This window comes from Etheostoma spectabile, chromosome 19 (assembly GCF_008692095.1).
Source record: "Etheostoma spectabile isolate EspeVRDwgs_2016 chromosome 19, UIUC_Espe_1.0, whole genome shotgun sequence".
In the NCBI taxonomy this organism is placed as follows: Eukaryota; Metazoa; Chordata; class Actinopteri; order Perciformes; family Percidae; genus Etheostoma; species Etheostoma spectabile.
The window spans coordinates 9,814,729-9,831,121 of record NC_045751.1 but is presented as its reverse complement, the minus strand read 5'-3'; the positions used below and the strand labels follow the sequence as shown (position 1 = coordinate 9,831,121).

At 40.5% G+C, this 16,393-nt stretch overlaps 1 protein-coding gene across 3 annotated transcripts in view; it reads right to left on the bottom strand.

The window, feature by feature from the left end:
* Positions 1 to 16,393, bottom strand: part of arhgap36 (Rho GTPase activating protein 36) — a 62,477-nt gene that overhangs the window by 24,334 nt on the left and 21,750 nt on the right. For 2 of the 3 annotated variants that reach the window (XM_032499424.1, XM_032499426.1), the window contains exon 2: positions 2,247 to 2,403. In XM_032499424.1, coding sequence (XP_032355315.1) covers positions 2,247 to 2,403 — 157 coding nt within the window. Of the gene's footprint in view, positions 1 to 2,246; positions 2,404 to 12,946; positions 13,158 to 16,393 lie in introns of those variants that run through there. The other variant, XM_032499425.1, reaches the window with a different exon arrangement.

Here is a 16,393-nt window from a genome sequence, read left to right as displayed (position 1 = left end):
GTGTCCTCGGACACGCTCTTATGTCTCAGCAGATTGTTAGATGGTGGTCTGAGGCAATGTGTGACTATACTGAATAAAAACATTTGATCGCAAAAGAAAGATTTACAGTTTGTTGGTCAAACTATCCTTTACTTTACTGGCTGGACTTTAGAGCTCAGACGGATGCGACGAATGCACACACACACACACTATTTCTAAGGGTGCTCCGGTCAGGACATTTGGGGCCGATCACCGATTACTTGAAGCAATATTGGTTGATACCGATCACCGGGTCTATTTGAAGCCTTCTATTTATCATGTCATATAATTTAATTTGAATAGTCTTAACAACAATGTAAATGTATTAAAATCAACAGAAGATAATGTATTGTGAACTGTCAACTGTTTACTTTTATTGACATTCTATGTTAAAAACACACCTTAAACAGCATTGTTAATTTACAGAAACTTAAAGAGTACTTAAACGTAAAGTGCAGAGCAAAGAAAAGAAATCACATATCTTGGGATGTCAAGATAAAAAGGCATGAGGTGTAAAATATTTTTGTCCTAGCTCAAAATCTAAAAAAATTCCTTTTAATCACTGCAGACATTTTTTTCAGTAGCAGTTCCAATTTTCTCATGAATAGTGCGTTATCTGAAGGTTATCTGAGGTATTTCCCACTATTATTAAAAGATAACTAGAGCTGATGTAATTGTTAGGCTGTTAAGGGGCTTCACTGAGGCTTTCTCATATAAAAGATCCCATGTTACAAACATAGAAAAATACTCTGCTGCAATATAATTTGTGTCAAATATGCTTTTCACTTCAACTACCGTATTATTACTTGTTTACACTCAGTTGCAGAGCAGGACGTGGCTTTCTAAGACTGCCAGATCTGATATTTTTAATATAGTTTTCAGCAGTTAGCAGTTTGCTCACTTCTCCGGCATCAACAGTTTTTTTTTTTATTCTTTAGGGTGCACTCAGATCAGATCGAGATATATGGCGATTGGCCACAGGGTTGTGTGGCGGTGGGAGTGTCACTTAAATCGCCCAATTATAAGACGTCCTGTTGTAGTATTCAACCCCCCAATGTAGCACAGTAGACGGGGCGCAATATTTGTCACAGTTGTTACAGAAATTTATTTTTTTATTTTTTATTTTTTTACTTTTTTCAATGAAATTGGGAGTAATGATACAAAAATGATCATTCCCTCCAATATTGTGAATCATATGGAAATCGCAATATCATATCGCAATTATTTTACTGGCCACCGCAGCGTGGGGTTGCTTTTCTCCAAAAGTTTAATCTGTCAACTTTTCGCCAGCGCTAATTTTTCTGGCTCCCCCCATGGCCCCCAGAGCTGCACCCTTAACCCACTACTCATTAAAAATCAGTGGAAAGATGTGCGTTTCCCCCCCGGACCGCCTGAGGACCGCCTGAGGCTGTGTAAACCTACCGTATATCCTGAACTGAACTCAAAATCCTGTCAGTGGTGTTTTGAGATATGGAGCAAGACACATGGAAGAACAAACACATCATGCAGCATCCTTTGCCCTTTCTTATCATAACTAATAACGTCATTGCTGACACATGTGCATGGAATGCCTTCTTTGACCAGATAGAGGTGACTAAAGACACGGGCTTTCCCTCAACCTCCTCCTGCTGCTTCACACTCAACTGGCTTAAATCTCTAACCTCTGGGCTGCCACTCCTCTTCACAAGCAAGACAAAACATTAAAGTGGGCACTTCCATCCAGAATCATGACAATACGCTAGAATGTTCCATCAGGGATTAGTCCTGCACAATCTGACAAGCCATTTGAGCGAAGCGGGTTTGCGTTTTGACTCTTTTCAATCGTTATCTTCCACATTTGAAGCTTCAAATTGTGTGTAGTTTGTATTAAGATTGATCCAAACTCATTTCAAGATGTAATGAAAGTCTTGAAACATGACTGTGTGCTCTGACATCCAAGATTTCATAAAAGTAGATATTCAACAGAAGACTTTAAGGTGTTTCTTGCATTGACAAAGATTGCTAAGACAAATCTTAAAGAAATACCTCAACATTTTGGGGGATATGCTATTTTGTTTTCTCTCAAAGAGTTAGATACGAAGATTGATTCCACTCTCCCTACAGACAAGAGTTTTACTCTTCTGATCAAACTCTTGGCAAAAGAGCAAAAGAAAAAAAAAAGTACCAACAACTATTCCTGTAAACGTTGGACGTAGAGGCACCCAAATCAATGAAAAAACTTTGCGTACCTCTCGGGATGCTGATCTTGAAGTCCAGGTCCCTCTCCTCCAGGTGGTACAAGGCGACTTCCTGTAACCTGGCTCGCTCCAGCTCCGACAGGCTCTGGATGGGCACCGGCTGCAACCGCACACTCTGACCCAACATGGTCGCCCACGTGTGGTCCCCCTGCCGAGATGAGGGGAGAGAAACCATCATCAGAATAGGTGACAATTTAACCAGAAACCAAAAGACTTAAAGCCGATGGAATGGAAAACTCTTCTAGCTGTTTTCAGAGAACATTATCAAACTCCAGATCTCCCTCTCAGTCTCAAACAAGGCATCAGTCAAAGTCTGCTTTATTGTCAATTTCTTCACATGTCAAGACATCGAAAAGAGATCGAAATTACGTTTCTCTCTATCCCACGGCTGTGGGCTACAACGTGGTAGGTTGCCCAGAAGCTCATAGTTGCTGTCTCTACTGACATCTAAAGAAGACTTATACTTAGGATGGAGTGTGTGACATTAGATGACTACTTTAAATTCCTCCTCCACTAGTGATATTGAGCTCTGTAAACAAAGCTTCAGAGGGGGAACGACAGACGGGGTGAATATTGACTAACAGGATGGAGTGAAGCAGACAAACAACAAGAGGCTTTAAGAGAAAGAGAGAGAGAGAGACAGAGTAAACAGGAAAAACAAAGTGAAGTCAAGAAAATAAGTGTGGGAGTGTATTTGTTGTTGTTCTGATGGAGGGATGCAACACTCACAAGTTAAGTAGAACCAGACATGTTTCAGAGAGGTGGGAGAGAAATGTGTTTTTAATCTATATGTGTGTGTTTGTGAGAGAGTTTGACCCACTGAGAACCCATTGAGAAGCCATGAGCATTAAGTCTGAGGAATTTTGCACAACAGCGGGTTCACCAATAAGCTACGACATCCACACAACACAGAAGGAATGCACTCCTCTTTTCTTTTAATCACTTGCTTCGTCTTTTCTGTCTTTCCTCTCTTCCCTTCCTTTACTTTATCCTTTTTCCCATCCTTCCTTTTTGCTCTTTTCTACTTTCTTCCCCCTCCCTTTCCTTCCTCTCCTTTTTCCCCTACATTGCTTGGTTTGTTCATTTGTTTGTTCCTTCCTTCCTCCTCTTTTCCTCCCATCCTTCCTTTTATCCAGGTAGAAGCCTCACAGAGACTATTATCTCTTTTTAATAAGAGACCTACAGCCAAGAATGTAGCATGAGTTTCCTCGGCTGACACATCTTTAAAAATCATCCGTTTATTGTTGTTCAAATTGTGTTGTCTCTAAGCTCAAACCAGGACACGCCAGTTTCTCGGACTAGACCCTGAGAAGACATTAAAGAACGCTTTTGTTTCACATGCCCAGATGTATCTTCTTACGCAACAGAAAGTGATCTTGATGTGTAAAATTGGGGGAGTTTCCTTTTACGCAAGGAACGGTTAAGAAACTTTTTGCCATTTTAACTATTCGCGTGTTTACTAATAAATTATAAATTGTCTGCAAAGCCACTCCAGGCTTTACACTTGTTGGCAACGCGCCCTGGTCAAACTTTTACACACTATAAGAACAAAGAAAGACCACGATGAATAAAATGGGGGGGGCAATGGAGGACAACGTGGGTAGATGTATTTTTTTTACTTGCAATATATGTTCTAAAGCAGAAAACATCCACTGATTTTTAAGTCTCCCTTTTCCCCTTTGCAAATCTCTTTTGAATGATGTTCATTATGTTCATGTTAAACATCATGCAACAGGTATTTGGTAATAAAACACAGTATTGGACAAATCAATGGGGACATTACATGACGAGTCAGAGGATCACCAAAAAGATTACAATTCCTCCTGAAAGGGGCTTGGATATGTGAAGTAAATTTCATGGCAGAACATCAAACAGTTCCATCCATTTCACTCAAAACGACAAATACCAACCTATTGGTGGAGCTAGAGGAAAAGTCTGAGGATCCCCGAAATTCTTAGGATTCACCCTCTCGGCTCCAATCATTTTCAAGATTGTGTTATCTCTTTTTTCAAAAATGATAGTCCCTCCTTGAAGGAACGATTGAAAAAACCTTGCCAGAGTTTAAAAATGTACTTAAACCTTACAGAGTAGAGTACATGCCTTTATATAATCACTCTTTTGAAAACAATCAACCTCAAGCCTTTACCATTTAAAGCAGCCCGACCAAAACAAAGTAACCTTTCATATTTGCAATAAGTGCCTTCCTCTGTATGTCTATACGTATACTTCCACGTCTGACGTTCTCATGACTGTAATTCAGCCGGCCTCAGCCCACACAGCACAGCTTGATTGGAGAAAATCGCTTTGGCCTTAATGCTAAATGTAACCACACAAGTCAACTGTGGTGAAAGTTGCCCGCAGAGGCTGGTGAGGCAGAGGGACATACAATGTCTTAAAAGCAAACATGGCTCAGTGGAAAACAATGCTATGGGAAAGTCGGTTTGCAGTCTGAAATGTCACGGGTAAGAATTGACATTTAGGATAAATGTCTGGACGCATGGCCAGTCTGTTTAGAGAAACCTACACATTGTCTCGTTTAAATCCGCTCTCTCTGTAACAGATGTGCATAGTCATCACAGCGCATTTTCCTCTACACATTCACCAAGTGAAATTGCACGGGGGGGGGGATCATCCTTACGTCTCCTGATACAAACTAACAATGTAGAGAGAGCTTGTTAACGTCTATCTCAGCAGTTGAAACGGCACAAGAACGAAGGCAGATTGACATTTCAAATGCAGTTTGAATGGTAAAAAAAAATGTTTAGCCACTGCAGAGATATCAATGTCTACAGTAAAGGAAACTTGTCTTGTCAGCAAAATGTGAGGGCGTAGGTTTCAAGAAGTGTAATATCAGTAGGCTATACGCTGTGGGTGATTTCAACATTAATGCGCGGAAATCTACATACATTGATGATAACAATAACCACTATACACTTAGCATACATTCATAAATGAGACACACAAGATGAAAATGACACACACACCACACACACACCACACACACACACACACACACACCACACACACACACACACACACCAACACACACACACACACACACACACACACACACACAACACACCACCTTATACAATCAGCTGCAAAACACTTTGTTCATTACACTCAGGGGTTTGGCTGCTACGTCCATTCAGTACTTGGTCTTGATTGACCAGTAGCTTTTGTTAGCTAACGTTTTTCAAGCTTAAAACTGACTTCTCTACTGCTGAGCTACATTATTCATTCACCACATGATTGCCCCTTCTTGTCGTTATATACGTAGATAAGATATGCATTCTTGAAATTTTCTGTTCACCTTCCTTAACCCAACATCCACACAAACAGGACTGGGAACCAGCAATCTAAAGAATGTATCATTTAAATTATAGCCTTGTTGAATGTTCCTCATATCAAATTGATTAAAAGCGTGAGTGCGTTCCCTGTTTCCACATGTATCGCTGTGATCCTGTTATATGCCTTCAATCACTTGTGCTGAAACTCAATTAAGCCGAGTCACTCTGATACGCTGGATTTGCTTCGCTCATTTGAGTGTGAGTTGCTTGGCTTTTGTTTTGTTCATTTTTGTTGGTGAAAATATTAACAAATGTGAAATCAAAACTGGGAAAGGCTGTAACCTAATACAATAAATTACAAAGGCTGTAACCACATTGAACTGTGCATGTGGTTTGCGGCAGCATGAGCATACGGTGTTTATTTATCTCAAGAAAAGCCAAACCTAACTTGTCACGAAGAACAAACTCAAAGACGAATGACAACACAATGATGTGTTTGAGGTTCTGACCACACAGAGCTGGTTCTTCAAAGTTTGTGGGCGGACTGTCAGAGATCTAAAAAGTTGATTCAACAATTGGAGTACAGATGCGGCACTCTTTTATTAGATCTTCGGTCCAATTGTGGCTGAAGTCAATACCAGGAACCATGAAGGGACACAATTCAAACCACATAGACAAAACATATAGAATGAAAGAGGAAAGGGGGGTCCAATGACCAAAACAATGCTTCACTGACACATGTGCACGTCTTCATACTAGAGCCCGACTGATAAATAGTTGGTTATTTAAAAATCTGATAGTCCGTTATATCTGCCAATATATATTAAATACATTAAAAAAAATCCACAAACAGATTTCCCTAACATTAGTTAATTGTAGTTATTCATGAGTTCTCAATAAAATAATATGATAATAATAATTGGTTTTATTGTCACAACAGAATAGAGAAACATCAAAATATATTAAGTTCTGATGAATAAAATACATAAAAATACAAACTTAAGATATGAAACTTAAACACACAGCAGATCATACTACCAGTGGCAGTTAACCAGTCCCTCCAGGATTTTGCAGGTTATTTTTGAGAATGTTGCGGCTGAAAATGCCCGATTTCACAGGAGTTATAAAATTGCGATTAAAGTTGCGATATATCTATGTCTGCAGCGGCCCCGCCCAACCAAAAAAAATAAAAAAAATAATTACGCCAACGATGAGGAGGCCAGTCTAGCTCACCCAGTAGAGTCCTTTGCAGCAGCCTGGGTTCGAATCCGACTTGCGGCCCTTTGCTGCGTGTCATCACCTTTCTTTCTCCCCCCCCCTTTCTTTTCTCTCCACTGTCACTATCAAATAAAGGGAAAAGCACCCCCCCCCAAAAAAGTATGTCAACTTTTGGTCTAACTTGGGACACAAACAGCGGTCTCCTGTTCCCTTTGCGGACTTTGTCGCTCTTTATGGTAGGTCGCCTGAGACAGCCCAACACGATGGCTCACAGTTACATGACTTATATAGGTCAGGGGTCTTCAACAGGGGGTCCGCGGAGGTACTGCATGGGGGTCGCGAAAGTTTTGGTTGATTAGACTTTTTTTTATATTCCCCCCCCCCCCCCCCCCTGCAATTTTTTCCACAAATTGAAATGTCTTTAAATACACATTAACATGAATTCAACACACTGTAGTAAACAGATAAATGGAGGCAGAAGATGTCTTTCAGTTATCAATGCATGAATATATGAACCTGTGTATTATTTGAGTATCTTAGTATTGAATGCACAATAACAAGGTACATTTACACATGGCACTATAGGACCAGTTTGATATAACACAATTTTATACAATATATATATATAATTAAGGGGTCCCCGCTCCATCTCGCCATCAGTTTGGGGGTCCTTAGCCTGGAAAACGTTGAAGACCCCTGATATAGGTCATGGGTCTAAGTAACCCCAACCGGTCGTCAGACACCGCCTACCAAGAGCCTGGGTCTGTCCCAGGTTTCTGCCTAAAAGGAAGATTTTCCTCGCCACTGTCGCACTGTTGCTTGCTCTGGAGGAAACTACTAGAACTGTTGGGTCCTTGTAAATTAGAGAGTGTGGTCTAGACCTACTCTATCTGTAAAATGTCTCGAGATAACTCTTGTTATGAATTGATACTATAAATAAAATTGAATTGAAGTACGAACAGTGAATGACAGCCTGGCCTGATATGTTTTCCCAGTGGTAGAATGTAACGAAGTACAAATACTTTGTTATTGTACTGAAGTACATTTTTCACATACCTATACTTTACTTAAGTAGAATCAATAGTGCACACTTTTGACTTTTACTTTGTTACATTTTGCAGCAATTATCTATACTTTCTACTCTACTACATGTTTGCAGTCCGCGGGGAGGCCTTCAACAGCGGCTCCTGCACCGCCGGCAGTGCGTCCAGCTCCCCGTACCGCTCGAGATATTACCAATCCCACTATGGCCACGCCTAGACCCGCCCTTCAGTAGCAGTTATTGGCCTGCTTTTATCTTAAAAACACTCCCGGCCCTCCTTGGCTGTAAAGCCACATAGCCTAGTTGTTGTCCAAGCCCGTGTGTTCTTGCTAGATAAATGTGTGCAACATTCAATAACCCGTGGGCAGAGGTGGGTAGTAACGAGTTACATTTACTCCGTTACATTTACTTGAGTAAGTTTTTGAAAAAATTGTACTTCTAGGAGTAGTTTTAAATCACTATACTTTTACTTTTACTTGAGTAGATTAGTGAAGAAGAAACTGTACTCTTACTCCGCTACATTAGGCTCCAATGAGCTCGTTACTCGTTACCACGCTTCATTGTTTTTACCCCCGCGTACGTCTCATTGTAATGTTTTATTTTGACAGAGAGAGAGAGTCTTCCGCTAAAGGCTCTACCACGTGACTGTGCTTAACCAATCACACGTCGTTGTGCAGTCACGTGACCATACTCGTTTCAGCACCGGGACAGGTTAGCTTTACAGTCGTAGCAAAGCATAGACGTCAGAATCAAACGTCGCCAAGGCAACGCAGACCAGGAGGAACCCCCCCCCCCCCCGGCCTCATAGTGAAAGCATGGTTACCTTTTAGGAATAGTGCGAAACAGCAGCTACGTTATGCGGTGTGTTCAGGGTCTACCAAAACAAACGGACATGTGAGCATTCAACAACTCAACATCTAACCTGAGGAGACGTAGCGGTGGTTGTAGTTTTTGCTGTAGAGAGGTGGATGTTTGTCTTTTAGGTTACATACAGAATGTTTTACACATGCAGTATCCATCCAAATTTGATGTGACAAGTCTCTCAAGTAAACTATTTTGTAATTACTAAATTAATTTTAATTTATTGTATTGATTGGATGAACTATAGTTTGCCTAAAGATGATTATTTTGTATCTTTGTCGGTCTGATTGATGCTTGTTTTAAGAAATAAATCAGACGTTACTCAACAGTTACTCACTACTTGAGCACTTTTTTACTCTTACTCAAGTAATTATTTGGACGACTACTTTTACTTTTACTTGAGTCATTTTATTCTGAAGTAACAGTACTTTTACTTGAGTACAATTTTTGGCTACTCTACCCACCTCTGCCCGTGGGAAATAATACAAAGTGGAGCTTCATGCAGATCACACTGATAGATAACCAGAATTGTAAGTCAGAATATATGGTAAGCACAATTACATTAACCTAAAATTTACTTAATTAAATGCCACAGCCCATACAGTTTTTTAATTATTAGAATAAAGACATTGAGAATAAATTGTTCTGCAAGTACTTTTAATTTTAATACTTAAAGTGTATGTATATATATGAATATGTCTCTGGTTATTTGTACTTTTACTCCACCTCTGTGTTTTCCAAAGACAAAATTGTTATCCTAAAACAATGTGTGTTTACATGCATTTCTGTGTGGAACAGAATGAAGTGTGTTTACATAAGGTTTGTATCTTGTACCCTTCACCTGATGAAGTGATAAAGTAAAGGAAATGTGCTTTAATCGCTAACAGATGCTTCTTTCCTTCTACCTTTTACCCTTCTCTCCCCTACACCAGATCTCACTCACTTTTCATCATTTTTAAATCTCACTCGCTGCCTTTCCTTCCCTTTGTTTATATTTCTTCCTCTCCATCAAGCTGCTGTATTTGTGATTGTGTATATTTGTGTCTCCGATGGATGCTTGTGTTCACGCCTCTGTGCGCTTTTCATTATTAACCTCCGCCTTTCATCCTGCCCGAACCTTATGGCAAAACATGCAAATGAGACAGACATTAATAAGACGGCTGGATCTTATTTACGAGCAGGAGCTGATGAGGTTGGTTTTCCCTTAATGACCAGAACATTTGAATTTGGATTTTGTGAAACTAATCAATTAGGGGAAATTGTATGCTTTAGCCCGCACTTAATCCGGCATTTTAAACTAATCATTTTTTTAAATGTATGCCGAGAGAAACAGTGGGCCTTTTGCTTTATGACGTCATGTTACTAAGGAGGTGGACTGATTTTGTCAAACACTTCATGCAATCAATGCTCATTGTGGACTTTATTGGGCTGATATTGGGTAGACTGACAACCCTATTTCCTAAAAAAATACTTAAATATACTATCTATTCCTTTTGAATTTGAGTGCAGCCAGGAGAGCAGAGCAGCCGGCTGCAGCAGGTCAAAAGTTCAAGAACCGACTGTTGCTTAGTTACCTGTTAAAAAGCCCACTGTTGCTTGGTTACCTGTGATAGCTCTTGAACTGCAGCTCTCCCGCTCCACTGTGGTGTCAGATTACAGCCTGTTTCTACATAGTCATTACTAAGGACATAACGACTGCAATAAATTTTGTGGAAAAATAAATTTTGAGAAAATATTGGATCGTCTGAGTTCGACAATCGACTAGAGTGGAGTTCACAAGAAAACACGAAATAAACAGAGGTATGGATTAACACAATATGTATGCCTTTCTGTCACATCTACAGCAGTCACATTCACAATGTTCACTCGGAAGGAATCACTGCACATGGGCAGACACTTTTAATGACATTTGGAACATGTTTCGAGGCTAAAAACACGTTTAAAACTTGCCCTGTTTAAGCCTGTTGGGTGCTAACTATCAGGAGGATAACACGGTGTAGACAGCACCGATTGGTTTCATTTTTCTTGCTACTGACAGCACTCCGAATTTACAACCAACAGAGCAACATTTTAAAATCGACCGGAATTCTCCTTTAAGGTTAAATAATAATAAACACATCCTAGTTTGTGCTTAAACATAACCATGCAAACTTTAATCACGCTTTAGTTACCATGAGAGAATATTGTAGGTTAAACAAATAAAAAAATTCTTTACGTCATTATGTTGATAGAAAAATGCAAATCAGGTTGCATTTCAACATATTTGCATAGATGAGTAGTTTAGGAAAAAGGTAATTTGCAGGAGAGTTTACATGCTAAACATACATTACTTAATAAAAAGATAGCAAAATATCACTCATACAGCACAGAATATAAAGTAAATACTAGGATACAATATACATTGTATGTATGTATGCTGACATGTAAAACATGTATTGCATTCTTTTGTATGTTTTCAAACACATTTTTCTAACTTTTACAACTTCAAAATACTCATGTTTATGCATCAACAATTTAACACTCAAAGAACCTTTATTTCTTGTCAAAAGGGTCTTGTTAGGAAGTGGACCTGAGTATTGTGTTCTGTTTGAATGGGTTTCCCAGTTCACCATCATACAACACGTATATATTTACCCTCTCGCTGCCCTGAAGGCTTTGCTGCTTCACTGGTGACGCACAATAAGTTTACGGTCGACTTTTTCTATCAACTCTTTTAAATATAGATCACTAGGGGAACTGTGACCTGCTTTTTCTTTTTGCTTCATGTCTCCTCTCAGTACTTAGAAGGTACTCTGGAGCTCAGTGGTGGTAAGTACACATTAAAAATACATACTTTTTTCCACAAAAGTGTACAAGAACAGGTTTTCCAGTTTAAAAAGCATTAATTCAAGTGTGTTCTCTCATCCCTGAACCCCCTTCCCTTATTCATTACTCATGTCCCCCCCCCACTTCAGTAATTCATATAAATAATTTGCACAATTCCTGCCATGGCTCCATGAATCAACTCTACGTTGTGTTCTCATCAAAATAATAAAGAGTCTCATTAGGATGCTCTCAGAAAACACATCACAAGTGAGCCTTGCATGCATTAGTATGCAAAGGTGCTTCTTACTCATATACACAGAGACTGGCGAGAAGGCACACACACAACACACACACACACACACACACACACACACACACACACACAACACACACCAAACACTAATAGGCTCCTGGGCAGCGCTAAAGACTTAAAGAAACAGGTATTGCGTCTACCCAGCAGACCTGTTGTGTTACTCCTTGGTGACTATGGTGGCATGCTCCCGCAGAGTTTTCGGGGATCACACAGACTCTCTGCTGTCTTGAATTCAATGCAAGTCAATGTAAGTGCAGTGTGTGTGTGTGTGTGTGTGTGTGTGTGTGTGTGTGTGTGTGTGGTGTGTGTGTGTGTGTGTGTGTGTGTGTGTGTGTGTGTGAGATGCACTTCAATTAACGTTGCATAATGAAAACCTACTAAAAAAGGAGAGCAAGACAGCAGGACTACATCTGAAGATTCGTTCCACTTTTTTGACATGCCACAAATATTCCGGTCTACTTTCAGTTTGTGTATCGGCACTTTAGTCTTTGAAACTCCTATAAGCTCCATTTTTAGGCGAAATATGTGATATTTGAGAAGCGTGAGATCCAAGACTCCGTATTTTGTTTAAATTAAAAGCTTGACTTCATTTGGGGGGGGGGATTAATTAAGCAACCTTGTTTACCATTTTTAAAGACTAATGGTGTTTACAAAGTTGTGCACCTGACTAATCTTAGCCAACGGAGCTCCCCAGAGTGCCGTGAGCTTTAAAAAGGAATCTGCTGCAGCCAGACTGAAGACTCTTTCTCTTTTCTTTTTTTTATCAAAGTCTAATGAGGAAAAGCAGGACAGATTCTCAGACAAACAAGTCTTATAACTTCAAAAATGTATCTTCAATTGTTGAGATTTCTTCTTTAGAGTTTTTTTAATTAGATATATTATTTGACTATAAAAAATTCACTGAGATTTCACGTAATTTTATGACACCATTCATCAACTTTTTACACATTAAAGAAGAACATTTTAAGTATGATGATCACACACCAGCAAAGAGCCTCCGAGATGTTCAAGTTCACTTCACACACACACACACACACACACACACACACACACACACACACACACACACACACACACACACACCACACACACAACCACACACCACACACACACACACACAACCACACACACACACAACACCACACACACAACACACCAGTACCTGTATTGGGGTGTCACTTTCTCTCAATTAAAATCCCCTGCAATCGGTTCTGCTAGATGTTTTAGCCCCGTTTATCCAGACTTTGTTCACACACTCAAAAGCATCTCTGAGCCGGATGAGTCGACCAGCAGCTCAGAGGTAAAGTAGCAAGTGGGCTAGTGAGTGAGAGAGAAAGAGGGGGAGGGAGAAGTGACTTAGAGAGAGGAGGAGCAGCGCATACTGATTCCACTTCCAGGAGCTAAGAACATAAACACAACAGAGAGGGGAGGAGAGAGAGAGAGAGAGAGTAAAAAGGAGGGAGGGAGACAGGGAGAAGGGGAGGGGAAGTGGGAAACAGGAACAAGGTGAAGGAATTAAAAGTGAAGCGAGCAAGAGGGAGTTAAGACATCAGGGACGGAGCAATGCTAATGCCATTATTTTCTCCTTTTGGAATTTTTGTGCCAGAATTTCTGTTTGTGTTTTGGTCTGTGTGTTGACAGCCAGGCTGGGTTACCAGATATACCTGTAAAGAAATAAAGCCAGCGAGTTACAGCTGTAACGTCAGCACAGCCATGAAATCAGCAAACAAACAGAATCAACAGAGACAGATTCTACACGACCTGAAGTAAAAAAAAAAACTACATGTTTCTAACAGTTGTGTGACCAGAACGATGGGTAAATATTGGAGATGTATTTGAAAAATGGAAACAGCTTAGAGACCAAAAAGACGCTGAGTTGGCTAATTTCCTCCTGAATAGGTAGCTAAGCATTAGCTTCAGGCTAATTTATCACGGCTACAAGAGACAGGAATTTTATGTAATTTCAACATTTGTGTACTCACATTGAATAATATAGCTAGAGTACCTGAGTTGACTACTTACAAAAACAAAGTGAGACACAGCCAGTAAAGTGATCCCGACTGGTCCTGGCTAACGGCGCCATGCTAACCCAGTTAACTGCTAACGTTACAACCACGGCTTTTTCCAACGTGTAAACTGTTTAGCAGCCGTAGCCGTTGAGTTATTTTAAGCTAATAGAGGGAGGCTGTAAATCGGACCCTGAGTTTGCAGTGTGTTTAGCGATTGTTGCCATAATTCTAAGCCAATAAAGTGTGTTCAGTCGGGTGCAGAGGTAGAGTTACTATTAGCGGTTCCCACTGTAATTCTAAGCCGAGAAGTGAGTTTGTCCGTCGGGTGGAGAGGATGGCAAGGTTGTTGTTGTTTTTAGCGGTTCTTACCATAATTGTAAGCCGTCAGTTGGGTACAAAGCTCCACGTGAGCACGTGCTTTTAGGACTGTCAGCTAGCATCTAACGTTAGCTACTCCGCTGCTCTGTGGAGTAACGTCTGGCTACGTGAGACGAGCGCCTAGCAACACTGTGGTGGATGCTGCGGTCTCAGTCTGGCAACCTCCGTGAACTTTGAGTCTGGAGAGGAGGGGGCGGGGAGACGACTCTCTCCAGTATTTTGAATTTGTACTGCGGTAACTATTTAACACAGGTGAAAGGAGGAAAGGAAGGAAGAATAAGAAAGGGAGGTTGGCAAGAAAGTAAGAGAGGGAGGTTGGGATGTAGAAAAAGAGGTAATAGAGGAAGAGAATAAAGGAGAGGGAAGAAAAAGCAAAACAGGAGAGAGGGAGGGAGTTAATGTGAGTGGGAGGAGGATTTAAACGGGATAAAAGCTCTATAAAAAGAACAGACAGGAGAGCAGCAGATGAACGGAGGAGACCTAAGGGGAGAAAACGAGGTTTAATTGGAGGAGAAAAAAGAAGGAAGAAGGGGAGGAGGAGCCTGCTTCTTACTCACAGCTCCACTATTATAATAAAATGATTTCATATAATCATCATACTCTCAAGTATTATTAATCCACACTTTTATTTACTTGAGAGATTTTGTAATTTCACCAAAATTACTATATTAATCCTACAAAATGCCATAGTTTGTTATTTTTTTTCGCTATTTAAATCATTAAATTGACCAAATCCTTCTTTCAACAGCTGTGCAGAGCCAGTGTGTGTGCATGTGCATGTGCATGTGCATGTGCGTGTGTGTACACATTAAATGTGCCTGGAAAATGTCCGTCAGCAGTCCAGCTGTGGGGCCCGAAACAAAAGCGGATAAAATAGCTGAGTTCACATTTCATGACCCTGATTATCTTATAAGGCTGGGCGGTACCCAGGAGAGATGAACCCGTTTCTGCACAGGGGAATAACTACAAACAAACAGAACTCGGTAGCATAGAGGGTTAAGATTCATTTAGCACGGCAGCCTGTTCTCGCGTCCCTCCGTAGCCGCCATGAAACACATGAACTCCTGAATTCAGAGTATAATTTAATGCATCATCTTTCTTTTAAATTGTTGCTGTCGAGTATTTTCTGGTTTTAGCTGTGCGGTGATCAAATGTGTGTCATTAGACAGCAATACAGTAACGGGCAACCTTCTCTGTGGAGCTACAATATTGTCTTTCTTTTTTCTTTGGGTGCTAAACTCATTTTCATTTCTGACATGACTACATCAATTTCAAATCTCAACAGTCTAAACGATCGTCTGCTGTTGCACAATGCAGAAATGTGCTTATAACAGTAGAAGTAGTCTTGACCTTGGGACACCCTGACCTGTTTTTTTTCCATTGATCTCATGGATATCACACGCCGGTCGGTGTGTCTTCCGGCTTCTCGCTGTCATCTTTTGATCCTCCTCACTTCCTGCATCGCTGGCATACTTCCAGGTTACAGATCATGAGTGACATTACATTGCTGTGTAGCTGATGTCCTCAAACATTGTGTGCTGACTCTGACTGTCTGCATAAAAACAGGATGGATGATGAATGCACATGTGTGTGTTCTTTGCACGCGTGCGGTCACACAGAGTGTGTGTGTGTGTGTGTGTGTGTGTGTGTGTGTGTGTGTGTGTGTGTGTGTGTGTGTGTGTGTGTGTGCGTGTGTGTGTATGTGTGTGTGTGTGTGTGTGTGCGTGTGTGTGTATGTGTGTGTGTGTGTGTGTGTGTCACACACACGTTATGCATGTCAGGACAGCACTTCCTTGGCTACACCGCCACCTTCAGTCTAAATTGTGTACTACAACACAAAATGATTCATTAAAAATGAGCCGATCATAAATGCACAGATACAATACAAATTGTGTTATCAATATTTTGCTTTTGGACTAATCTGAATAAAACTTCCACAACTTTTAAGGAGTAAAGAACAACAGAATTGAGTTAACATAATATTACAGGAGGGAGTTTTCATTTAAAGGATAGACAAGGGTTTAGTTCCCAGCTTGGGACTTGACGTGTGAAGCCAACCATTATTGATGAACCCGCACTCACACACACACACACACACACACACACACACACACACACCACACACACACACACACACACACACACACACACACACAGATATATCTAGTAGCAAAACACACCTTTGGCTGCATTAAATGTGGATTCTTGACTATAAAATTACC